Genomic DNA, 26,554 nt, shown 5'->3' with positions numbered 1-26,554 from the left:
CATTAAGCTTTCAAAATTTTGTCAACATGCAGTAATATGGAGTCACTTAAAGGAGACAACCACCGGACAAACTTGAATGCACAAATGTCCCTCTCCCCACAAATTACTGCCAAAGAACCACCATTCAATGTTACTTTATTACGTTTTAAAACAATTTACAGTGCCCAATGAACTATTTATCAAAAACATTGGTTTTGATGTTTAGTATAATACCCCATAACTTATCATTAAATTTGGTGTTTTCAGCAATATTTCTCTGGTTAACAAACCAAGGCAACAAAAACACAAATTGACCTAAAACTCTGTCCCGAGTTTTTGCTTCTACCACTTTTCGCTTGATATTTCGATAATGATAAATACCTTTGTGCTCAAACTACGTTCATTAACTAATATGAGAAATGTCCAGATTATCTGTTTTGAGACGCCCCCTCTTCGGGTTTCAATACACATCCCAAAATAGAAAGTCTACGGGGATTTTGGAGTCACTTCCAAGATATCTTCATTAAACAATAATTATTGTTATACTTTCATGTTAAATACTGAAATCTGATTGGTTAAGACGCAGTTCATAATCCGTTCTATTACCCTCAGCGTTAGCAACGCACTTAGCAACGGGTAACATTAAGAAATGTTACATGCCCGAAAATTATGCGCGTACGGTTCGCTGTAGTTCACGTTATTCCTATATAAAAGCAGTAAATTTTTCTTAAAAATTAAGGCATTCAGTATAACAAAATAAATAGTGCCTGTTTGGGAGGATAACAGTTGAAATTGACACCCCTCGAAAACCATTGTCAACCTCCGCTTCCTGTCGGTTGACAATGGTTTTCTCGGGGTGTCAATTTCAACTGTTACCCTCCCAAACAGGCACTATTTATATATTATCATTTTTCACTCATATAAGTTCACAGGAACGAAAAAAATTTTCTTACGGAGATTTATAATGGGAAATGTTTACATCTTTTCTACATTCCGAAGTACTCGGGATGCCTCGTGCAATTTTTCAACGTTATCATCCGGGCTTATTAATGGCTGATACAATGCAAAATTCCCGTAGACTTTCTATTTTTAGATGTGTAATGAAACCTGGAGCGGTAGATGGGATGTTTCAAAACAGATAATCTAGACATTTTTCATATTAGTGGATGAACGTAGTTTGAGCACAAAGTTGTTTATGATTATCGAAATATCAAGCGAAAACGGAAGCAAAGTAGTGGAAGCAAAAACTCGGGACAGAGTGTAGTAAACAGGCATCAAAAGGATAACTTTCCCTATGTTCCAAGATTTAACATAGTGCATGGCCGAGAAGTATAGAAGGGTTAAGTTTAGATAACAAACTTGATCTTTAATAAACGAAACTTTACTTTAATAGTTTTTATATAATTTACTGTGTTTTCTGCCTGCAACCGGAACGGTTGCAGGCATAAAAATCATAGCTACAGCTACTTACATGCTATCAAAAGACAATATATTGGTACATAGACGATCGTTAAATAATGGAATTTTTAGAAATTACCTTATATATGTATTATATCTTTTTGTTGAGCTTATTAGATAATGGAATTTTTAGAAATTACCTAATATATGTACATGTATTATATCTTTTTGTTGTTTTTATTTTTATTTTTTATAGCTCTCCCTAGCTATGTTAAGGAAAGGGCGGTGTCCTTCGAAAACATGATTTTGATATGAAAACTTTCCGCAATATCTATAGAATCGAAGGGATTGCATGCAAAATCTTTAAGTGTGTGCATTTAAAGCCACAACATCACAGAGCCGGTGTTAAATCACAAAGTCAGTGTAAAACTAACCTTACTTTAGTCCTGGTTTGTTTGGTTAAATATTGAAGTTAACACCAGCGCAGGCTGAAGTGTTGTGTACATTATAAAGCTAATAAAACAAACAAAATTATACAGAGGAAACGGGACTGGGGAGAGACGAGGGACACACGGAGCAAACTCACGATAGCACCTGATCGCATCTCTCCAGCCACCTGGGATCATGTCCATTGCTTCGTTTTGGTAAGATTTTTTTTTATTTTTTATTTAGAAGTACCAAATCATTGCAGGAGTACTATTTTGCTGTTAGATAATATAATAGAAAACCGTATTTTTTTTGGGTCAACTTAATAGCGAAAATAACTGGTGAGAAATATGACGTTGACATTTCTTAAACATAGTTTCTTCTTTGTATAACTTTATTGCAATATCTTTATATTTAAACTGAATATTAAGCAGCAAGCTAATTTATTCAATGAACAGAAAAGACGTTACTGTATAATTTGAGATGATCGAAATGCTATTGAAAAACTGTCAGTCAAAATCATATTTTTATTTTTTTCCTAAATCAACGGATCTTTGTATAGTTGTAAAAAGATAAGGGTTTATCGAACAATCAATGAGTTGTTCACTTTACACAAAATTAGAATAATGTAAACATACTTTGATTAATATAGGTTTTAAAAACGAAGTTAGGCAATAATAAACTCCACTTTCTTTTGTATTCAAAATGAGCTAGTCCTCACGTATCCTTTTTTGTAACACTAGCTATAAATTTAACCTTTGCATGCGCAGGTTAATCGGAGTTAAAAAGGGAGATAATAATACTATTGGCACAGCCATGTCTCTCTACAACCCTTTCTCTCCAAAATAATTTTTCCATTAGACTTCACAGGCAAAGATCATGGAAGGGAGTGTCCCTCTCCCGGGTGGGATGGTCTTGTCAGATAAAACGAAATCTGATACCGAAAAAATCATGATGTCAGACTCAAATTTCTATGCAAATTATGCTGTCCCATGTTCAGAAATGAGTTACAGACAGCTAGTAAACATCATTTATTCACTAGGAATAAACTGTAGATACTACAATATAAACAAAATCCCTTACTACACAATTGCAGGATCATGTCATTACATAATATATGTTGGGGAGACAGTTACACATACATGTATTTAAAAAGAAAAGTCTATCTATTCAACTTTATTCATTTTATCGTCACAATATATAAGAACCCGTTAGCATGAAAGTAACAACTATGCACTGAACTTCGTGTAAATTAACTGACAATAAATCTAGTAAAAGCTCTAATACATATCGTTGATATGAAAAACATGTTTGTTTACTGCACGAAGTAAACAGAGCCCATTCAAATAGTAAAATTAAAATACCTTAATGGAATTTCATACTAGTCAAAGTGTATGGAACGCCATGGCTGCCTTATGTTAGGTGATTTTATTATATGCTGTGGTTCTATAATTATATGCTGTGGTTCTATAATTATATGCTGTGGGTCTATAATTATATGCTGTGGTTCTATAATTATATGCTGTGGTTCTATAATTATATGCTGTGGGTCTATAGTTATATGCTGTGGGTCTATTATTATATGCTGTGGGTCTATTATTATATGCTGTGGTTCTATTATTATATGCTGTGGGTCTATTATTATATGCTGTGGTTCTATTATTATATGCTGTGGGTCTATTATTATATGCTGTGGGTCTATAATTATATGCCTGGTTTATAATTATATGCTGTGGATCTATTATTATATGCTGTGGGTGCATTATTATATGCTGTGGGTTCATAATTATATGCTGTGGTTCTATTATTATATGCTGCAGGTCTATTATTATATGCTGTGGGTTTATAATTATATGCTATGGATCTATTATTATATGCTGTGGTTGTATTATATTATGCTGTGGGTTCATTATTATATGCTGTGGGTTCATAATTATATGCTGTGGTTTCATTATTATATGCTGTGGTGTCATTATTATATGCTGTTGATCTATTATTATATGCTGTGGTTCTATTATTATATGCTGTGGTTTCAGAATTATATGCTGTGGGTTCATAATTATATACTAAGGCTCAATTGTTATATGCTGTGGGTTCATTATTATATGCTGGTATACTTAAATTTTACACAGGGGCTCTTATTATAAATGTTCCTAAACAAAATGGCGGCAGATTCCACAGGGTTGATAGGAAAGGTATTGGAGGATTTAAACTTACATCTGTTTCACGACAGGTTCAGGGCTGAAAAAATAACCACAGATATTGTATGTAAATTATCTGCACACGAATTCCAAACTTTGGGGATCTCAAATACAAGGGATATGATGAGATTAAGAAACGAGTGTGTGAAATATGGAACTGAAAAGCCAAAAAAGGTATGGCCTCAGTGTGGTCCTCCGATGTATGATATTCCAAAAACAGTATTAGAAATGTTCCTTGAAAATGGATGCACAATTACCTACATTTCAAACCTTCTCTCAGTGTCAGAAAGAACGATTTACAGAAGAATGGCACAGTATGGACTTAGTAAAATGAATTTTTCAGAAATATCCGACGATGACCTCGATTTAAAACTCGGGGAAATTTTAAAAGATTTCCCCCTCTGTGGAGAAAATCTCTTAAGACAGATGATAACTTTAAAAGGGATAAGGGTTCCTAGGTGGAGACTAAGAGAAAGCATACATCGAATGGATGAACGTGGTGTTTGTGAGAGACAAGCTGGCAGACTGCACAGACGTGTTTATAATGTAACGGGTCCAAACCATTTATGGCACATAGACACTAATCATAAACTTGTGCGTTGGCGATTCATAATTGTTGGCGGAATAGATGGTTTTAGCAGACTGGTGATGTTCTTAAGATGCACAGACAATAATACAGCTGACACAGTACTGCAGTGTTTTTTGTCAGGCGTGGAACAATATGGTTTACCAAATCGGGTTAGATCAGATAAAGGTATGGAAAATATATCTGTGGCTGACTACATGTTGTCCAAAAAAGGTCATGGGAGTATGCTTACTGGAAAAAGCACACACAATCAGCGCATTGAGAGACTTTGGAGAGACGTGTACGATGGGGTTCTTGTATATTTTTATAACTTATTTTATCATATGGAGGACCTTGGTATCCTGGACTCCCTCAACCCACTACATTTAGCTGTTCTCCATTATTTATTCTGTTCAGAAATCAACAGAAAGCTTGCATTTTGGAGTGATGCATGGGCTAGGCATAGACTGCGCACAGTAAAGTCAACCCCATTAATTTTATGGACTTCAGGGCAGTTACAAAACCCAGTTGGTCTGGATGAACATGAAAATATGCAGAACTATGGAGTTGAGGGATTTGTAGATGAATTCATCGTTGAGGAAGGCAGGCCAATATTTGAATCCCTTTCCACAATGATCAGTCAAGAATGCCAAAATGCTTTAGAACAAGAATTTCACAGGGATTGTCAAAGTAATGGAATAGCTGATTTTCAAAGATGTTTGGATATTGTTGAACGATACACTTAGAAACTGTGACAGCTCAGATATATACATGTACAATTACAAGATATTAAATATACCTACCAGTGTTTCACATCAAACACACACATATATACAAATATTGTTTTAATCTTGTTACCTGTATTTTGCGTTTGGGCATAATTGCTAGGAAAAAAAAAATATTGCGTGGAGATTCACATTTTGTAGTGCGTTACCTTTTCTATACATGTACGCAATGCTGAAAACACTATCTTTTATTTGTTTGAGAAACTGAAGTAGAGATGTGCATTCAGCCTCGCCCAATGCCCGGAAATCCAACACAGATTCAATTTTGCGGGTGGGGATCCTACTCAATGTAGTGGTAATAGAGTGCGTGCAATATTCTTATGCGATAGCAGTTTTATTTTATGCCACTGTCATCGAAGATTTGGGGTTACATAGTTTTTGCCCTTTCCGTCCATTGGTCTGTCTGTTTGTCCGCAAAAACTTAAAATTGCACATAACTTTTGAGTGGGTTGGGCTCTGGCTTTCATATTTTACAAAGTATCCCTTATGACCAGGCCTTTTTTCGCGGTAACACCAAATTTGACCTTTTGACCATGAAGTTTGATCAACTTTTACAAACATTTTCACACTTTAACCTTGGCCATAACTTTTGAAAATTGGTGCCAAGGCTTTCATACTTTATATATGTATTCATTCTGACCTTTCAATGGGTATATTTTTTACCTTGACCCAAGAGTTTGACCCACTTTTCAAAAACTTGAACCTTAGGCATAACTTTTGAACATTTAGCACTAGGGCTTTCATATTTCATAGATGTATTCCTCGTTTCAAGCTCTTCCTTTGGATAACAACAAATTTTGTCTTTTGACCTTGACCTTTGGAGTTTGACATCCGTTAGCGAAACTTCAATCCTCGCCATACGCTGCCATTCTGGGACATCAGTGTTTCACAAACACATCTTGTATTTATTTTGGTTAACTTGGCTTTTTCCCTTTGAAGAACTACTCATAATTTATCAAATGACATGAATTTAAGATCAGAATTTTCTCACTCTCTTTATAAAAATATGATGGCGGATCCATAAAAGAAATACAGTAACGGTGCATTTAGAGGGCAAACAAATTATCAAAATAAAATCAGATGGGTTTGTGAAACACTATGCACCCGGGGACAACAAAGTTCTAAAAAGCAATTTTTCGCATATGGGTCTCAGTCAAGGTCACACCTTGGTGTCAGCTGAAAGTGCTTAATTAGTGGAGTATGCATACCAAATATGAAGTCTCTTTCTCTCACGGTTCAAAAGTTATGATGAAAATTCCAAAAAAAAAGCTATTTTTACCATAAAGGTCACAAGGTCATTGACCTTGGTGTCAGTTGGAAGTACTTAATTAGTGGAGTAAGCATACCAAATATGAAGTCTCTTTCTCTCACAGAGTCACAGTTCAAAAGTTATGGAGAAAGTTTGAAAATACTATTTTTAGCATAAAGGTAACAGTCAAGGTCACAAGGTCATTTACCTTGATGTCAGTTGAAGATGCTTAACTTGTTGAGTATGCATACCAAATATGAAGTCTTGATCTCTCACGGTTCAAAAGTTATGGCAAAAGTTAAAGTTGACAACTGACAGACAAACAGATAAACATACAAACAGGACAAAATCAATATGCGCCCCGAATTAATTCAAGCGCATAAAAAGGTGTTTTATTGGAATAAAACATACGTAACCCCTTCATCTTAAAAATGAATTACATGCAATGGTGTTCATGTTACGGAATCAAAATAAAAAACAGAATTTTTTTTATTGAATAAAAAACGTCAAACATTTAAAACACAAACACATTTTCTGCTTTGTCTGGAAGCATACATAAATTTAAAAAAAGTGTTACATTTATTGGTCATCCATTCAATTTAAAAATGAAATAAAAGAAAAAGTGAGCAAGCTCACATACCCCACGCTCCCCCAAATGTGATGTACTTAAACAGTATACAAAACTAGAACCGTCCAAAATGGACATATACTCCTGCTAGGCTTTTTTTAATAAATGAAAGTAAGGCGTATCCTAGTGTAACATTAATACTAATTATATGGACCAAACAGAACAATGAACTTTTTCTTTCAGTGACCCTGACATTGTTCAAATGACCTTGGGTAAAGGTCCAGACACACCCTTAGGTCATAAGGAATCTTTGTGTGAAGTAGAAGATTCTAATTTTCCTCCATAAAAAATACATGAACTGGACACATTTGCACAGACAGACAGACAAGCTGATTCCAAAATCCTAAATACTTGGGGGGGGGGGGGGGGGGGGGGGTTAACAATATATTTTAACATAACAGCAAAGATATTTGCATTAATTCTTCCCTAGAATACCTAAAAGAAATCCCATAATTAATAAATCAACATCAACCATGTTTGACAAAAATAAAAATTATGAAACAAAAGATTGAAGGAATTCAAAATTCTCAAAAAATCAAAATTCATGTACCATATTAAGTATTAGAGCTTTAATACTTGATTCAAATGTTGTACTGTTCTGGATCAACAAATCACAAAGAATTACATCAAACATGATAAATCATTCCACTCATGTCCACTTCTGATACCCTTACCCTATTTTTTATTATTTATTATTTTTTATCTTTATTATTAATATGTAATATGATACACTGAAATTCATGTGCCATAAAAATATATAGGCACTGCAATGAAGAATACCCTTCACAACACTTCTCCAAATAAGACCATAGCAAAAGATGTCCTCATAGGATGACCTTGACATTCAGGCCTAAAAATCTAAGGAGTTTCTTCCTATATCAATGTAACCAGTAATGAACAAAATCATCCTGGAATATATTCTTATATATTTGTCTACAATGTAATTAGGGCACACACACAAATTAGCCAGGTAAATTGTACCAATGCCATTCAAATTAAGTGCAAAAAAGGAGGTGTGAAGAAGACCTTTAGCAACAACACTCACTAATCATTGATGAACTACTGATTGCTTTTTTCCCGGGTAAATTTTGAACAAATTGGAACAGATTGAAGACTTTCTGGAAAAGAAGCTGAAAATGTTAATAGATAGCAACACTGACAGAGCCTTTCTCTCGGGTGAGCTAAAAAATACAGCCTAATAAGAAATTATGAAGACAATAAAAACATTCATTAGTGTTAAGAAGGTAGCTGATATAAAGTTATTCAAAATAGACCATAAAAGGTATTCAAAAATGCATAATCGTACAATGCAAAAAGTTCCTCTTCAGATGGTAATGCAATTTCATAAGACGGTCTTGGTAACTTCATGTTGTTGATACAGGTGTTTGCAGTTGGGATAAACCCTGAACTTGATTTCACTTCAAAAAAATGGATTGAAGGCTGCAATGTAAATCCAAGAATGGGTTCCTCAGGAGTACCTGTAGCAAACTGTAGGATGTGGTGCAAGGATACAGATCCTCTCCTCCCACCTGAAAGAAATTCAATGGATGAGATGATCTGGTTATGCAGGGTGAAAAAGAAGAAATGAAAGATCATGTAAAATACTGGCATTTTAATAGACAAATAAGAAGCCCACAGGACTTAACAGTCACCTGAGTATTATAACCCATACAGGGACCTGTCAAGAGGTCTCATATTTACATTTAAGGTGCATTATGGAGTCTAAAGGACAAGAAATCTTAAATGTTGGTCACTTGTTTTGATTCCCCTCCCCCAATTTTACAATAGAGACTATAAAATCTATAATTTCTGTATACAGCATCCTCTTTCTAAATGCACATTGTTATTCTCATTCATTAACAACCGTAAGAAAAAGTTTTGAATTTTAGACCCCCTCCCCACCAGAACTCCTTTCCCAGGCCAACTGAATCAAAAATTTTGGTTGACTACTGTATGCAGTAATTTTCGCCCCGTTTAATTTTTGCCCTTTCACACTTACAAACAATTTTGCCCTGTTTTAAATTCGCCCATTCATAGTTTTATTACAAAAATTATTTGTATTATTTCATTTCGCCCCGTTTTAAATTCGCTCAAATGAGGATAAGGCAAAAGGGGCGAAAATTTCCCTGTAAACAGTACATTGTACCATCTCTAAATATGGTTTCACTCTTCATTCATTGTCAGCAAACTGATAGAACAAAATTCATCTCTTATTCATTTTGCCCCAATCCACTGCCAAAAGCCTGAACTCTTGCCCCAAGGGCTGTGTTATTTGTGATTTTGGTAGATAGCTTTACACTCTTTCTAAATGTGTATTTAGCTTCCATTCAAATAGCTAAATGCAGCTTCTTATAAAATTCAGGGAGAGGGAGTTCAAGAGAGAAGCATGCTGGGAAGGTATGCTATTTATAGGAAGTCTATGTAAAAATTGCACCTTCTTTGTTTTTATGTGCATGAAGAAGAGTCTTATCTTAATATTTAACAAAAGGAGATAAAAATAAGTTTTTGGGATACTTTTAATAGGGGGAGATAACTCCCAAAACACATCTGGTTTACACATGTGCAGAATTGCATGCTTAAGAAGCAGGTACTGTTATATACCTCTTTCAAAAGGTGGAAAATGTATTCTAAAAGTAACGTACATTCAAAGAAAACCTAAGGATTTATTCTGTGAAATGTACATAACTTATTATGTCAGAATTTTGCACTGTTTGTTGATCAAGGAATTGCGAGCTAAAAATGCATAGGTTTACTGCAAATGGATGCATAAACTTCCCTGAATATCCCCTATGTTTCAAGTGTCAAACACCCCATACATGTATTAGTAAATGATCTTTGTATTAAACATGTACTTGAATATTCATTAAATTCAAAATTTTAGCTGTCCATTAATGTATAAAAGTCTATATAACAAGCCTCCATTTTCTTTTTTTATAGGGGTCAGTTTTGCTTGTCCCTCACCAAGTAATGTCCTAGCTGATGTCATACATAAAACTGTGTTTTGTACCCTCAAGCATTATATATTCTGTAAGACATTTTGTCCCTGCATTGGAGTCAAAACACCTTCCCCTGGGGTCATGAAATATGAAATTTAAGTATAGCATTATGATCTTTCTAAATATGTAGCCAGTTTTTATTCACTGTTTTATAAACACTATAAACATTGACATTAAATGACCATTTTAATCACTAAAATTACTTCTCACTAAAAACAACAGGTCTATGGGCCACACTGCTCACCTGAGCACATTGGCTAGAAAAAAAGCACAAATCTGTTCAGTATTGATTGTAAATTGTTTAACGTCTCTCTTGAGAATTCTTCACTCATATGGAGTTGCCAGTGCTTGCTGGTGGAGAGCTGCAAATTTTGTTCTATACTCGGCACTCAGGGCCATTGAGCAAGGAGGGATTTATTTCGTGCCAGCAACTACTGCGACAAGGGACCTCAGTTTATGGGGTCTCATCTGAAGGACCACTCTCCACGTTCTACAGTGGGATTCGACCATGCAACGTACGTTAAGAACAACTCCTTACTTAGTGACTCTACAGCAGATGCTCTAACCACATGCGGATGAGACTGAAAAGAAGGGCTTGAATTTTAAGCTACCTGAGAATGCGTCCATATCAATAACAATGGCTTTGCTGTTCTTGAACAGAAGATTTTTTCCTATTTATTCCTTTGTAAACATTTCATCCCTATTGTTTCCCCTCCTTACTTCCTTGAATCATGATTTGAACAAATTTGAATCTAAATTTCCTAAAGATGCTAATATAAAATAGTTTTAAGCTATAAAAACTATGATCGTTTATTGTGGATCAGTCCTACCAATTTTTAAGGAGAAATCGCTCTCGCTAAAATTTCCACTTGTACAATAATTCAGTGGGGTTTTTTTTCAGTACTTAGGGACTGGGGGTTGGGGCCCTCAGAATTAGGAATTTCAGCAACAATAAAGGCTAAATTGGGAATCTCCCAGAAAACCCAGTCACTTAAAAAGCATTGTGACAGTCAAAAAGCTTTGTTTTTTACTTTGTATTACTTTAACAACATTTTTTATAACAAAAACTAGACTATTTTTGGTATGAATTATCTAATTACTTGCATCAAGAACAATAGTGGTTGAATTATCTAATAAAGAAATCTGACATGGCTGAACAACAAAACCTGCTTCAACTTCACTGAAAAACATGCAATAAACACACTAAATTTTATCACATTTTTTGTAAGTTTTTCTTTGGGAAAACTTTCACTATTTTTTGGGAAAATTCAGACATATTTTCAATTGGGATTGGGCCCGAAAATCGGCCCTAAAAAATCACTGAATATGCTCAGCAACTTGCATACTTACTAGCAACTGCTCTCAAATATTTCAAGTATGCTGAATACACAGAATTTTCAAGTTGTCTGCTATTTGATCCCTCTTCAGAAAATACTGGTTTTAAAATCTGTATAACAGCCTTCAGGGTCAATGTAGTCTGAGAAGGTCTAAATAAGTGCACAAAAATAGGGAACACACTTCCAATCTGTAAAGAAAATATGGAAAAATGAAGGCATACTGATAATATCTAGTATAAATTCATACTGTCTGATACAAAGAACATCAACAACACTGTCAAATGCTTTTATATCACAGCTCATGACAGCTAATAGCAAGCCCAACGAGCAAAGCGACACTCGTCACTGCGAGCTCATAAAGCAATACCTGTGCACAGAGAAAATTGCGGACTACTGCACATTCATTTGATAGAATTTTAGATGCAGTAATTTAGAATTACAATGCATCACTTGTTTAAGCTAGTTCTCGCGAGAATAGCAGCAAAAGTTCAACTTAAAGTAAACATGCCCTGATTTAATGGATAAATATTGAAGATAAATTAGTAAACAAAGCGTTCTTCATTTACTTTCAGCACTGTTCAGGCTTCTTTTTGAAAATGTAACTTACATACAACATCATGTAACATCACGGTCTAAACGCACCAAATGTCACGTGCAGTTTGACGAGCCTGATCTAAATTATGATATCTAATATTTTTCTTAGAATGGCCATTAAAACAGGTTTGAGTATAATTTCTGTCATATACTTAGTATGGTCATCATACCTTGACTAATCCTAAACAGTTCAGACCCTTTCTCAAATTCTTGATGCAGTCACTGCTTCCATCTTCATCTCTGAAAACATCCTCCAAGATTGCTGGGTCCATAAATTTGGGAAGTTTTCCATTCTGGAGTACACTTAAACCTATTCAGTGTTTAAATGAAGAAAATAAACATTTTAATAATATGTGTAACAAACAATAGACATGATAGATGTATTCAATACAGTAATTTTAATTCTTTAACAAAATGGGATTGAGTGAATGCAATGTCTAGATGCTAGCAATCTACACATTGTAGAACTCTGATAATAAATACATGTACATGTACCTGATATCAAAGGTGATCAACAATGAAAAGGCATTTAAGGCAATGGAACCTCTTAATAAAGATCCATATTGGGAATAAAAGCACAGTCAGTATATTCAAAATATTATTCTTAGACTGTTTTGTGAGAATTATAAAAGATTTGATCAAAACATGACACTTACTCATAATTTTCCCTACTGTCAAATAATCCTTAGCAAGGTGTTCACGAAGCCCACTGTCAAAGTACTTCCTTTTTATCTCTGATAATACAAGTTGAAAAAATTCCTTCCTTGGACCACCAAGATCTTCAGCAGTCTGTCAATTATACAATGAAATGGAGTTTGTTTCTCTTCAAGAACAATTTGTAAATTTAAACGAAGACAATTATTCAAAACCAAAAACTCTGGTATAACATTACAGGATTCACAAAAATAAATTCATAGAAAATTACAAAATTAGGATACTCAGAAGTGTGAAATAATTTTCAACAAGAACAAAGCAAAATCTGTTTTATTCTGGGATGATGTTCATGAATACAAACTAGTGTAATAATAATATAAATTGCTATTATTATGCCCTTATAAACAAAGTTTCCAGGGTATATATTTTTTGTTGTGTCGGGGCCGTCCATCTGTCCGTCTGTCTGCTAAAACTTTAACCTTGTCAATAACTTTTGCATGGGTGGGGATATGGGTTTCATATTTCACAGGTGTATTCCTTGTGACAAGATCTTCTCTTAAGGTACCACCAAATTTGACCTCTTCACCTTGACCTTGGAGTTTGACCCACTTTTCAAAAATTTTAACCTTGGCCTAAACTTTTGAACAGTTAAAAATTACGGATTTCATATTTCACAGGTGTATTCCTTGTGACAAGACCTTCCTTCCAGTACGAAAATTTTTGACCTTGATCTTTGGAGTTTGTGTGCAATTCAGAAAAATTAGCCTTGGCCATATGATAAGCTGCCATACGAGGGCATTAGTGTTTCACAAATACATCTTGTTATTGATATACATTGTATTTGAATGATAAACGTATTTCATTAAACATGTTAAATGAAAATTAAATTACCTCATCATAAAACTGCACTTCAAGCGTCGTTCTAAGGTCTGCAATGGAATCAATTTCCTCAAAAGCAGTCTCAAGAATGTTGTTTCGATCAACAATTATGAAGTTTGTTGCACCTTCAAGACATTGTGATGTATCTACTATTTCAAGTTTTCGTCCCCTAACAATCACACTTTGTAAATATCGAAGCATTTCAACAGGATCTTGAATGTTATGACTTAAGCAATATTCTATTGCTGTTGCAATAACTGCCTCAATAGTCTGATCTTCTTGCCTCTTTTCCTCTGAAGCAGACTCGGGACTTGGAAACACCGGTTCATGTGCATTTGCACATACAGTCGCTTCAACAGATGTGATGCAACTTGCGGCAGAGGTAACATCCAAGGAATTTGTTGTACTTTGCTGTAATGCCAAAAAGGCTTGTAAGGGTCTGCTACTAACATTTTGAGACTGGTCATCAAGTGTGCCTGTGCCATTTGTCCAACTTGCAGCAGGAAGATTAGACTCATCCTCTTTCATAATTGGAGTAGACGAATTTCTATCAATGCTTGGTACAATACATTCTGTAGACATTTGAGGCTGAGTCTCATTCTCAGGAATGAAACCAAAAGGGGGATTAAAATACAAAACTGTATTATTCAAATTCACATCCTGGTCTGTGGTTTGAAGTGGTATGAAACTTTGAGTTGGATTTATAACAGGCAACTGCCCTTGCCTGCCAATTTCTGGGTCAGGTAGATCATCACTATCTAGATCTTGTGCCAGTAATTCATTTTCACATATGCTTTTTCCACCCATGCAAGTCTGAATGTGTGCCCTTAACTCACGAACTGAAAACAGGCAATGACAGGCTTTGCAGCTTACTTTTGCATCAGTTAATATTTCTCCCTGATCTTTTGGTGTTGTATCTAGGCTAGTTTGAATAGGACGAATGTAAATTTTAGCTTGATTGCCAATGTATGATTTTAATGATCTGACGTTCCAATGACAATTAATCAATGTCAGCTCCCGACAATTTTGTTTACAGTTCAGCAGTTCGAACCCTCCAGAATTCTGTAACTGTGGGAATCCAATGCTCTCACCATTTCTCATATTTATATTATCCGATTGTAGTCTTAAAAGAACATCATCTTCTTCATCATCCAAGTTGAACTGAATTTTTTTAGCCCCCAATCCAGCCTTCATAAGAATAGTTTTTTCTTCTACGGATGGAATTTTTTTAGCATTTGTATCTGCCAAACACACCACAGTCACGGTCCATGTTCTGGTTCCACGTGTGCGTGGGATTTTAGACGAGTCCGAAGCATCTACAGAATTAGATACACTGCCCGTGCGTCTCTTCTGACCTCGGCGATTTCTGTTCCGATTAAACAAAGTATTTCGCTGTTGAATTATCTGACTTGCCAAAGTTTCGTTGCGGTCAACTGGTTTACATGCATTTCTCTTTTTTATCTCCGATCTTACCCTTTCTGTCAACCGCAACCTGTCTCCTATTGTCTTTACTCCTAATCGGATTAATTGCTGTTCTGTAAGACTTAAAAAATTATCCAAGTCAATTCTTTCCGATTTGAAATTTTCAATGGTGTCATTTAAGTCAAGATCAGCCAAATCACCCTCCAACTCCAAGTCCAACGTTACACTTGTAGTTGCCGCCATTTTTGTGCTTGTAAATGTAAACTCCAAAACGAGAAATCCGGATTCAAATAAACCGACAGAATATATAATAATACACCTACAGCATATAATAATGAAACCACAGCATATAATTATGAACCCACAGCATATAATTATGAACCCACAGCATATAATAATGAAACCACAGCATATAATTATGAAACCACAGCATATAATAATGAACCCACAGCATATAATAATGAAACCACAGCATATAATTATGAAACCACAGCATATAATAAAGAACCCACAGCATATAATAATGAAACCACAGCATATGATAATGAAACCACAGCACATAATTATGAACCCACAGCATATAATTATGAACCCACAGCATATAATAATAGATCCAGATCATATAATTATAGAACCACATCATATAATTATAGACCCACAGCATATAATAATAGACCCACAGCATATAATTATAAACCCACAGCATATAATAATAGATCCACAGCATATAATTATAGACCCACAGCATATAATAATAGACCCACAGCATATAATTATAGAACCACAGCATATAATAATAGATCCACAGCATATAATTATAGAACCACAGCATATAATAATAGATCCACAGCATATAATTATAGAACCACAGCATATAATTATAGAACCACAGCATATAATTATAAAACCACAGCATATAATTATAAACCCACAGCATATCATTATAGAACCACAGCATATAATAATAGACCCACAGCATATAATTATAGAACCACAGCATATAATTATAAACCCACAGCATATAATTATAAACACACAGCATATAATTATAAAACCACAGCATATAATTATAAACCCACAGCATATAATTATAAACCCACAGCATATAATTATAAAACCACAGCATATATTTATAAACCCACAGCATATAATTATAAACCCACAGCATATAATTATAAACCCACAGCATATAATTATAAACCCACAGCATATAATTATAAACCCACAGCATATAATAAAATCACCTAACATAAGGCAGCCATGGCGTTCCATAAAAGTGCATAAGAAAGAAATTTGGGTTCTCTTCTTATACTGGTTTCTTGAACTGTAGATTCTTGTCCAAGCCATCGTAACAGCAAGTCTCTTTCTTCTAAATCACATAAGGTGCCCCCAGATACAATAGTCTTGAACGTCCCTTTCCATACTTTTTATGAGGAAGGGTCATCATCATATCTTCTAAGTCGTTGTGAAACTAAGTCTTTTTTCAATAAATAACTGTTAATAGTATCACTAGTCACCGCATTGTCAATTATAACACTAGACGAAATGGGTTGATATGATTCCAGAACACACATGTATAAATACTATCTATTTTATCAAACATTTAGCTTCTGTTTACCTACTCTTTATGATTAACTCAATAATTTAATACAAGAAAGATGTAAATATAAACACTGAAATGCTGTCTATGGTGATTAATGCGGGTAATGATCATTGCAAAAACGCCAACGCGGTTTATGTATTTTTTTCTGCAATTTCGGCATGGATTGTCAAAGAAAACACTTATTGTTTAATTAGTTAAATTTGTTTTTAATGAATTGGAAAAAAAATGTTCCTTGTTATGACACTGGCTAAACCCACTATAAAAAAATTGGTTTGTATATTGATGAAAAGCTAGATCTTTTGTAGAACATGTACACTCTATGTAAATCTGCTCCATTTACTAAAAATAGTGTGAGGCGAAAGCGGAGATCTCTGCGATTACAAAGTTCTTTATTCCGGTTCATATTCCGGAATTTTAGGACTTATTTTTGATGACTATATTTATTTAATTTACACTAATAGGAAATAAATAGAAATAAAATCCCGATTGGCATAATAAAGTGAGGTACAATGTTTATATAACATAAGACACGTTATTAAACCACAAGAAATCAAGTCTAAAAATAAACAAAATCCCAAAACCTAAGGTCGTCATAGACCTTGACAATCAATATATGAGAATAAAAAAAGGACTACGTACGTATGTTTACTTTAAGGATAAAGTAAGGTTATAATTAATATGAATCTTACTTCCTATACTGGTACTGTACCAGTTATCGGCAAAGACCAGCTATTGGTTAAACTGAGAGCTCGGGTTTACAGCACGCGACTATCCGATATTTTTAATTCAGTCGTCTGTTTCAAACAAAGAAAAGTAATTTTGCCCGAAAACTTTCTTGAATATGTTCATTGTTTACTCTTCGCACTTTCAGCAGTGGGGGAAGTGACGTAATAAGTTAAAATAGAATATCACCTTTTTGTGATTCCCTTCCCTTCTTTGATTTGACATATGATATATCAATACATATTACCTGTATAAATATATGAGATTCACTAAATTCCGAGAGATTCATAGCGCCTGATTGCACAATTATGTATTGAATAGTCTACGATTTTGTGTATTATCGTATAGTAACAAACGAATAATTTTATGAGTTTTGGTTATGTATCATAACCCCTACGACCTTTAGTCTGATCCCAGTGGGATCATCCCACAAGGGGTATAATTCAATTACATTTTGCACAGTATAAAATTAACATGTATACATATGGATTTTACTATGTTATTATCATGTCATTTGTTTTCCAAAAAATATCAAAAAATAAGAAAATACAAAAAGGAAAAATTAAATTTTAGCCGATAACAGGTACAATGCCGGTATATATTTGCTTTACTGACAACGGTTGACTTTAGGCATATTAAAACTAATTTGCTTCCTGTCTTAGATTGTTGGTTTCATTTCGTAATATATATAGTTAAAATTCACCAATTCTTTTTTTTTTAGAGGCATAGGAATATTATTGGCATATAGACATCTACCTTTGTTGAAGAATTTAAAAAATAACGATAGATTATTCATACTTTTATTTCCTGCTACTATATTTACCATGCAAACCTTTATCTAGAAGGAAAATCTTGTTATGCAATATCTAGCACAGGTCTTCGCTGATTCAAATTACCTAAAATTTGTGAGTAATTTTTGCAGTATTTGTACATGTTGTTCAGTGGCCAATATAGTTTTAGACGTGGATGTTTTAATTGAAAAGAAACCACAATTTGACTGTACCATACTAGTTTATGATAATAAATGACACTATGTGTATATTTCATATCAATACAAAGACCCATTTACTTATTTTCTTTTGACTATGATAAAGGCGGGTGCTATGCTATAAGTCTAGTGATCTTAATTTTTCATTTTTCTTCATTTTATTTGAAACATTTCGTGGCATATAATCAAGAAGCCACTGAAAAGTTTATTCATAGGTTGACTAAAAACCAGAAGCCTTCATTTAATACGAACGTGTTGCATGAAGCTGTTATCACATGCATTGTTTTGGGCTTTGTGTAAAAATAGTTTATGGTTGTATGCCGCCTGTACTACATTACATTTCACAAGACATTAATTTTCTAAGGATGAAAACTATTGTATAACATTGTGTACTACTAAATGCAATACTTCTAACAGCATTCAGTGCTTGATCTATTCGCGTATCCCCAGTTATTTATATGATTTTTTTCTTTCAAAATATCAAATTATCGTCGTTTGAATTTCTTTGAAAAGGATTGAAAAATATGAAGTTCTACAAGGAAATTAAAGATTTAAAAGTCGTATTAAAGTGCTTTGAAATCAAGATATTATGTGAATTTTATTTCCTTCTGGTATAAACAAGTCAAAAAATTATTTAAGTATACAAAATACAATAATATTTAATTTTAAAATTAACTAGCTTTATATTTGCAGACACCTAATCAAAGTAAAAGATTGCCTAAAAGACTCAAATTCAAAGAATGGAGAATGAATTCGTTCTCATGCCTACGCGTACCACGTGTGTGCTACTGTTCCTTACAGGTTTGTTTTCCTTATTTTTATTATTACATTCAAAGAAACGAAATTCATTTTCAAAATAACTATCTTTAAAATCTTATTGTAGGTTTGAATACGATAGACGGGACATCGGTAGTCAATTCAACCACTCGCATCATCCTTCCAGAAAACATAAACTTGGTATATTTTGGAATAAAGTACACAGAACTATATGTAAGTCTTAAAGGTATTCTTCATAGGAAAAAAATGAACATTATTTCAGCAAACTCCTCTCGACGAGATGTAAACAACACTACTATATGTATGATGTAACTGTACTATGATTTTAAAATGGAAAGGGGCACTTTGAGATAAAACTAAGATGGAAAGTTCCTGATATCCCAAACATTATAAACCATTTTAAAATCTAAAATCATTGGCCATAAAAAGCATGGTTGAATATTGTCTACAAATGAAAAAAAAAAATGTAAAAATCCGAAATGATCGAGAATCCATGACTAGAACATGTAACAGACCACTGATCAACAATTTGACCAATTAAGACCTCTCTGTGGAAAATAAAATAAGTAAATGTTTATTTTATCTTTATCATCACTCAAACAGGCTAAGCACAGTAACTAATAAAATTCCGACCATGTAACCCACTGGCAAATTTAATTTCAGCTCCAGCCAAATGGAATCCTAGCATTTGATCCAAGAGCAAAGTACGACCCCCACAGAAACTACAGCGACCCCCTGAAAGACTGGCAAGCGTCTGATGATCATCCATTCGTTGCGCCACTTCTGTTCGAAAAGAAACCCAGTATTTCAAGTTTGATGACCTTTGATATATACCTGAGGTCTAACCAATCAAATGAAGCGTTTCTTGATCATCTCGGTGTTGTCATTGACAAGTCGTTTGTCGGAGTTCATTCAACCTCTTTAACTTTTGCAGTGTCTGTGGAATGGCACACGGAAGAGTCACTTTGCAATAATATGGAAACGTGTCAGGTATATCTTTAGTAAACGTTCTTCATTATTAGGATACCAAAATGAAAAAGAACAAGGTTTAAGCAAATTTCTTTACGCATATTGAAATCATTTCTTGGAAGTTTATTTCAATTCTTTGTAACAACAGAATGCAAACACCAGTCTCGTTCTTGCCACTGACGGACACCTGACGTTTGCCATGTTGGAAGTTCCTAACACCAATCTTAGTGTACAGTATCAAGTAAGACCTCAAAATCGTTAAAACACAGTACATTCTGTGGTTATAATTGATTCCTCCACTAACTAAATCGATTTCATCAGTCAGGGTTTAACTTTGGGTACGGTAGGGGATGGTTTGACCTTGGACTGTCCTTGGATCGGTTGTCGGGTCGTCATCTGTATCTTATTAACAAGGAGGCCCCCCTCACAGGAGGTTGTGACGCCAGGAGAGAGCAGGTTACAGGTAAACAATTAGTCTTTTAAAAATTGTATTAAAATTGATATGATTGAATTTAGTCGGCTATATACCGGTAGTTAGAGGTACTTGTATTTTATCAGGAACTGTGTTTGTATCACCGACTGTTATCGACATGTTTGGAGGGAATATCTTGGAGGTATCAGGCCCCTGCTTTTTGGAGAATGAAGTCATTGCCCTTTTGTTTGGCGATCCTTCTAAGCCGATCGCTATAGGGGAATGCTTCCGGTTTTCTGAAATAAAAGCGAAATGCGAAGTTCCTCCCCTGACTGCAAGGGGGCGTGTTCAAGTATGGGTGTCTCTTGATGGTGGTGTATCTATTTCATTTAAGGCGTCAGTCACAGTAGGTAAAGTTGTGTGACGTTATCTTAAAAAAAAATAACGATTAATTCTTTTATAAGTTTGTCATTGATAATGATTTCAAAATGATATCTGTTATAGTTCACCCGACGCTCACTTCCCGCTTTGTGAAGCTAGAAGGCTCAGGGTGGGGCGGAACTACGGCACGAGAGCTTACCGTGCGCTGGAATGCTGCGCTAATCAGTACTCACCCTGATGCACATATAGATATTCTTTTAGTTGGATACTCCGAAAAGGTAATAAAATATTTTGTTTACAAAGAGGAGTCTTTTTACCGCAATTTTAAGCGTTAAGGTCAGGTCTTTCTAACTCATGTACAACCTAACGACATTTTATACATGTAGACATTTTGGGGGTTTCATCTACCTCTTGTCAAGAATGTCCAAGTGTCCCAGAAATTCGCCTCATTTGATTCTGATGACATTCACTGTGACGCGACATGTGCTGAATTCGAAGCCGGTTTTGTTGCTGTCAGAGTTAGAAACATCACCCATGCAAATCAATATAGGTAAGTGAATACATTTACATTTGGAGTAGAAATACTACGCTATGCTTAGAATCTTATATTTAGTTGTCTTTACTTAAAGAACCATGCCAAGTGGTGCAATGCCTTTTGGTTGGCTTATGAGGAAATATGAAGAATCAAAGCATCGCTCTCAGTGGTTGCACGAGAAATGCACGAGCTGGTACCGTGCAGAGATCGAGGACATGCAGTGGATATCACGCCTCGACCATTGTCCTTGCTCTTTGCAGCAGGCCCTGCTGGATTTCGGACGCTGGCAGACTGACCTGTCCTGTAACATGTACAGTAAGACCCCAACGTGCGGATTCCACAAGGGCGCCGTACACTGTGTCCGCAGTGTGGGCACGATACGTAAGTAAATAAACCAACAATAAAAGCCCTGAAATATGAATTAAAGTCAGTCTATTTGCAAAGTTGTAGAACATTCAGTAGCAGAGAGCTTTATAATGAGGATTAGTACACCAACTTGCATTTTAAAGTATTTTATCTTCTCATTATGTTGCGGGTTCCGTTTTTTCATGATTTGTTCCAAAATAAACCATTCCCATTTTTTCCCGCGATTTTACACAAACAGTTCATGCACCAACTTCAGGTTGCGTGCAAAGAAGATTTTCAAATATATCGGCAAATAAAAATTTTCTCACAAGTTAAAGTTTTTCCGGGGAGAAAGCGAATTCAAAAGTCCACAGTGAATTTGATAAAAAAAAAAAAAAACTAAATAAAAAGCATAATAAAATGCATAATTTATTTCTTAACCAGTTTAAGTGACTTTGCTTTCATGAATATTCATATTTTTATTAAAAAGAATAATAAAACTGGCCGTTATAACTGAACCAGGCGTCCTGAATTTCAAAGCCGCGATTCAATGGAACTCTCTAATTTTGAAGGTGAATAAGACTTGTAATTTAAAAATAGCGCACAAAATAAACGAAGAAGGTTGGGAAATTGATATTCCTAAAAAAAAAAGCTAGATTACTGCAAGCTTTATTTAATGACATGTGAAAATGACAACTTCGTATATCTTTTTTAAGGAAAAAAAAATAAGTACTGCAATATTATGAGACAGAGTCTGACACCGGTATACTTAAGTTACCGCCAACAAACATGTTTCCCAGTCTTCTGTTGTTGATAAAATCAATTTGTCCAGTTTAAATAAAAAATGGATTGGATTGTAGAGAAACGTTTTTTCTTTTCTTTTTTTTCTTTCTTTTTTTTTTTTTTTGAGAGAGAGAGAGGGGGGGAGAGAGAGATTTATCATATTTGAATCTGAAGTTACCTCTCTTCTCGTGCATAAGAAGCTGCTACTGTATACGGAACAATTACATATATACATGTACAATTGAAATCAAATAGATATTTACTTTAAATATTGACTGTATTGTAGAAAAATCCGGAAACCAGTGTTGTTATGGAGCTGACGGTTTGTTGCGGTACTCAGAGGACACCTTCCAAGGCAGTACTCCGGACAGATTCCATGACTGGGGAGCGGATCCGTACGGGAGCCCTGGGTCCGTGCCCTCTCTTTCCCACGGTCTGGCGGACGTCATGACGTTCTTTTACTGCTGTATGTGGGTGGATTACAAAGACTGTGACTTCTACATGGATGTCAGACCAACAACAGACTGTAAATACTACAAACCTCCTAAACAAGGTAACTGTCAATTAAAAACGCCCATATATTGAAATGACTAAATCAGTTTATGCAATGAAGTAAATTTTGATGAATTTATACCGATGAATTTTCTTTCACTTGAAAGTGTGTAATCATGTAGGCCTAATTGTAAATATACAACATTATTCATTGAGCATGGTTTCAAATTTGCCTTGTCACTAGATTCACTTGACTCTTACTTGATGAATGGCAATATTAACGGTAACTGTAACTATGTTTTCTTGTTTGAAAGCAATGGTTTTCGGACAATCTCATATCCTCACATTTGATCGGCGCTCGGCCACGATGTGCGCAGAAGGAGACTATGTCTTATACCAGGACTCGAATTTGATAGTCCATGGTCGATTCCAGATGAACCTGAGGTCATTAAAATCGTCTTTTATACTCACTGCCATCGGAATAAGAGCGAAAGACGAGACCGCCATTATTCAGTTAAAATATGGAGCATATCAACAGAATTCCAAAAATAGGAACGAATCATCAGATCCCGTGCTTGACGTCATTGTCAATGACCAGTACCAGTTTTACGAGCGAGAGGACAACAAATGGCAAGATTTTAATCGTAAGGATTGAAGAAGTTTTAAATTATTGAGGGAGCTTATATATACAAATAAAGATTAAACCGAGTAATTGAATTTACCAGTATTTTATCACAATAAGCTTAATTTTGAAAGCATTGCTCTTGACGAAGAAGTGAAAATAAACTAAATTATTTTTGTGGGTTTTTTTTTTACAGATCTGACAGTGGTGAATAATGATGATCTTACACTAAGAAAGCAGTCCAACTTTACAGTTCTTTCCAAACATGGTGTTGGCATTCTTGTGTTTGAATTTAAGGGTTCGCTACAGGTCACACTTTCATCACTTCCGGTACAAATGGTAAGTGTAGAAATTTTAAACTAAATTAAACATAAGTCTAAAGTGTTGACATACATCTATTATCTTCGAGACCAATTTATTTTTTGCAGGAAATGTCGGGAGGATTGCTAAGTCAGGTCCTGTTTAATGACAGTGAAACGCAATTCTCGAAATGTGAGTACTTACTGTAGTTTTTCGTACGTTTAAAGGGAAAAATCTTAGAAAACATCTGTTTCATAGAAAGAGAAGAAGCTAAAAACGGCGGACTTGTATTTGTTTATGGAAATAATGAACCATTGGTGTATAATACCGTTGACAGGGTACGTGAACAACACTTTGAGACAGATTTTGCCTTACCGTGTGGATAGAGAGATGTCTGAAAAACACTGTCCCAGCATCCCACAAAACTTTACCTCCGCTATATGTTCCGGGGACAAAATGTGCCTTTATGACTATTTTACAACAGGGGACACCTTTATAGCCAATCATACAAGGGAATCCAGTCAACAGTACTCAACAAACACTGATGTGTTGTCAAAAGGTCAGGGCTTCAGATTTTTTGTATGGTACATGTACAACATGTACATGTATTTTAAAACAGTATTTGTATTTGGTAAAATGATTTTATCATGATGCTTCACTCTTTTTTCAGCCAACTCTTGTGGCCTACTCAGCGTACCAAGAAGTACAAAATCTAGTTTTAATTACTCATTGGGAAGTACCGTCCGCGTCACTGGGTGTAGAGTTGGAACCCTACAGGGACAGACAGATTACACGTGCACCGATTCCGGAAACTCCCGAGAATGGTCGCCTGGTGTGTCTGCATCCTGTAGTCAAGGTATTCAACTGGTTTTAAAAATATCGTTTACAAGTAAATCTGTTTTCATTCAATCACACACAGTTTATAGCAACTGCAATCTCATAAGCAATAAGTCTTATAATTAAACAGATAATAATGATTTTAATCTACTGATCACATTCAATATTTTTTTCCCTCAGATTCCACGACCAAGGTAGATAACCAGACATCTCTCGCCGCTGGAATCGTCGCCTCCGTTTTAATTATCCTCGTCATCATGATCGCTATCATTATTTGGCAGAGGAAAAAACGAAATGATAAATATGCTCTCAATAGAAATGACGATCCTTCATTTTACATGTAACTTGGGTGCACGTGGTGAGAAATGGGCGAATATACTATAGAGCCTGTTTGTCAATCATGAATACTTTAATATTTTTTGTTAGTCTGTCTAAAGAAATCTCTTTAGGGAAATGTAAAATTTATATTTTGATGTAAGTGATAAAACCGTGAATGGAAATAAACATTTTATCTAATAAATAAACAGATTTCTTGTAATTTTAAAGAAACTTTTCACATTGCGACGTGCTGATAGAATATGTCACAAGTAGATACATTTTAATTTGAAATATTTATTTTCCAGTATCTTTATCTGTGATATCAATACGAATCGAGTTTGTTATCTACAGTCCAATAATTTCAAATGATGTATTGATGCAAGCGAGGTTTGCATAATTAATATTCTAAAATTGAATCGTACAATTTTCTGAAAATATAAATAAAAAGGAATCATTCTTTGAATATTATGAGGTGATAATTTCGGTCGGGGCGTGATCAAACCTATCATATGCATTTCATAAAAATACGTAATAATTTTGTAGAGAGATCCGAAATAGTTGCATAGTTGTATAACATATTTACTTTAAAAACGGTTCCTTATAGTCATTTTAAATAAATGGCGTTTAGCTCTCTTCGAGAGAACTACGTTACACGTACATGTACATCAGTGGCCTTTGTTTGGAAGAAATCAATTTTGTCTTCTTTTGTGTAAACCCCCTCTTATACATTTTCTATTATTATTATTTAATTCTACGCACTTAATTTTTTTTTCAAGGAACTTCAGTCTGAGAAAACTTTATCTGTTTCATGTTGATGTGTACCAGAATGATTTGACTTATCTTCTAAAATAAAAAAGTTTCAATATAAATTCATTTTTTATCAGTTAAACACAAAATTCAATAGATAATTTACCTAAATTCGTATATAAAAATATTTTTTTTTCAATATAAAAGTATAAAAACTCGACCATCCTGCAAACTATCTGTGCTCGGGTTTTGCCTCGGATCAACCCTATTTGTCCTGTCACGAAGTCAGCCTCGTGCCGCCATTAACCTCACGTCCGTCATGACGTCTTTTAAAAAAAAAAGTTCTCTAAATAATCAACAGATGGTTTTAACAATTATCAGTCTTAAAATAACAGCGGTGAGAGATTTTAAAAGTTCGGATATAAAAGTCTGCATAATCCTTCATCAAAGAACTTCAGCTTCAAGAGATTCCGTCAAACGATTGCTTGCTATCACACCCACAGGTTAGATTTCTATCACCGACAGGTTCTTCAGAAGCAGTGTTAACTTCAACCCAAGTCTGAACACGATGAGTCACCAGATACGAACATTTTTTTTCTTGATTTAAAG

General features: G+C 34.7%; 2 protein-coding genes across 3 annotated transcripts; one reads left to right on the top strand and one right to left on the bottom strand.

Moving 5' to 3' along the window:
• The first annotated feature begins 1,899 nt into the window (after window positions 1–1,899).
• On the top strand, window positions 1,900–25,398 carry LOC128156937 (sushi domain-containing protein 2-like). Of its 2 annotated transcripts, XM_052819276.1 has the most exons (18): window positions 1,900–2,021; window positions 19,121–19,228; window positions 19,311–19,417; window positions 19,868–20,006; window positions 20,139–20,194; window positions 20,322–20,414; window positions 20,495–20,636; window positions 20,732–20,995; window positions 21,090–21,244; window positions 21,353–21,516; window positions 21,596–21,882; window positions 22,916–23,182; window positions 23,436–23,765; window positions 23,940–24,082; window positions 24,172–24,235; window positions 24,381–24,602; window positions 24,714–24,899; window positions 25,061–25,398. In XM_052819276.1, the coding sequence occupies exons 2-18, from the start codon at window positions 19,168–19,170 to the stop codon at window positions 25,222–25,224; spliced, it is 2,844 nt and encodes a 947-aa protein (XP_052675236.1). In that variant the 5' UTR covers window positions 1,900–2,021; window positions 19,121–19,167; the 3' UTR covers window positions 25,225–25,398. The 2 variants fall into 2 exon arrangements, with proteins under 2 accessions (XP_052675236.1, XP_052675235.1); XM_052819275.1 differs by having other exon boundaries at window positions 19,868–20,194.
• LOC128156938 (uncharacterized) lies at window positions 7,603–15,356 on the bottom strand. Its single transcript, XM_052819279.1, has 5 exons — window positions 13,704–15,356; window positions 12,815–12,947; window positions 12,329–12,468; window positions 11,578–11,752; window positions 7,603–8,760 (listed from the first exon to the last, which is right to left on the bottom strand). The coding sequence occupies exons 1-5, from the start codon at window positions 15,354–15,356 to the stop codon at window positions 8,495–8,497; spliced, it is 2,367 nt and encodes a 788-aa protein (XP_052675239.1). The 3' UTR covers window positions 7,603–8,494.
• Window positions 25,399–26,554: the final 1,156 nt, after the last annotated feature.

This window comes from Crassostrea angulata, chromosome 7, assembly GCF_025612915.1.
Source record: "Crassostrea angulata isolate pt1a10 chromosome 7, ASM2561291v2, whole genome shotgun sequence".
Lineage (NCBI taxonomy): Eukaryota > Metazoa > Mollusca > Bivalvia > Ostreida > Ostreidae > Magallana > Magallana angulata.
This window is presented reverse-complemented; position numbering and strand designations above follow the sequence as displayed.

Bases quoted from the DNA above. Each gene is read 5' to 3' on its own strand.
- LOC128156938 (XM_052819279.1), bottom strand. From the start codon at position 15,356: ATGGCGGCAACTACAAGTGTAACGTTGGACTTGGAGTTGGAGGGTGAT. The intron at 11,753-12,328 runs GTATGATGACCA...TTTTCTTTACAG, and splicing joins ACTGTTTAGGATTAGTCAAG to ATTGGAAGTGTGTTCCCTAT. The intron at 8,761-11,577 runs GTAAGTATGCAA...AATTTCTTTCAG, and splicing joins ATATTTGAGAGCAGTTGCTA to GTGGGAGGAGAGGATCTGTA.
- LOC128156937 (XM_052819275.1), top strand. From the start codon at position 19,168: ATGGAGAATGAATTCGTTCTCATGCCTACGCGTACCACGTGTGTGCTA. The intron at 21,517-21,595 runs GTAAGTGAATAC...CTTTACTTAAAG, and splicing joins ACCCATGCAAATCAATATAG to AACCATGCCAAGTGGTGCAA. The intron at 23,183-23,435 runs GTAACTGTCAAT...CTTGTTTGAAAG, and splicing joins CTACAAACCTCCTAAACAAG to CAATGGTTTTCGGACAATCT.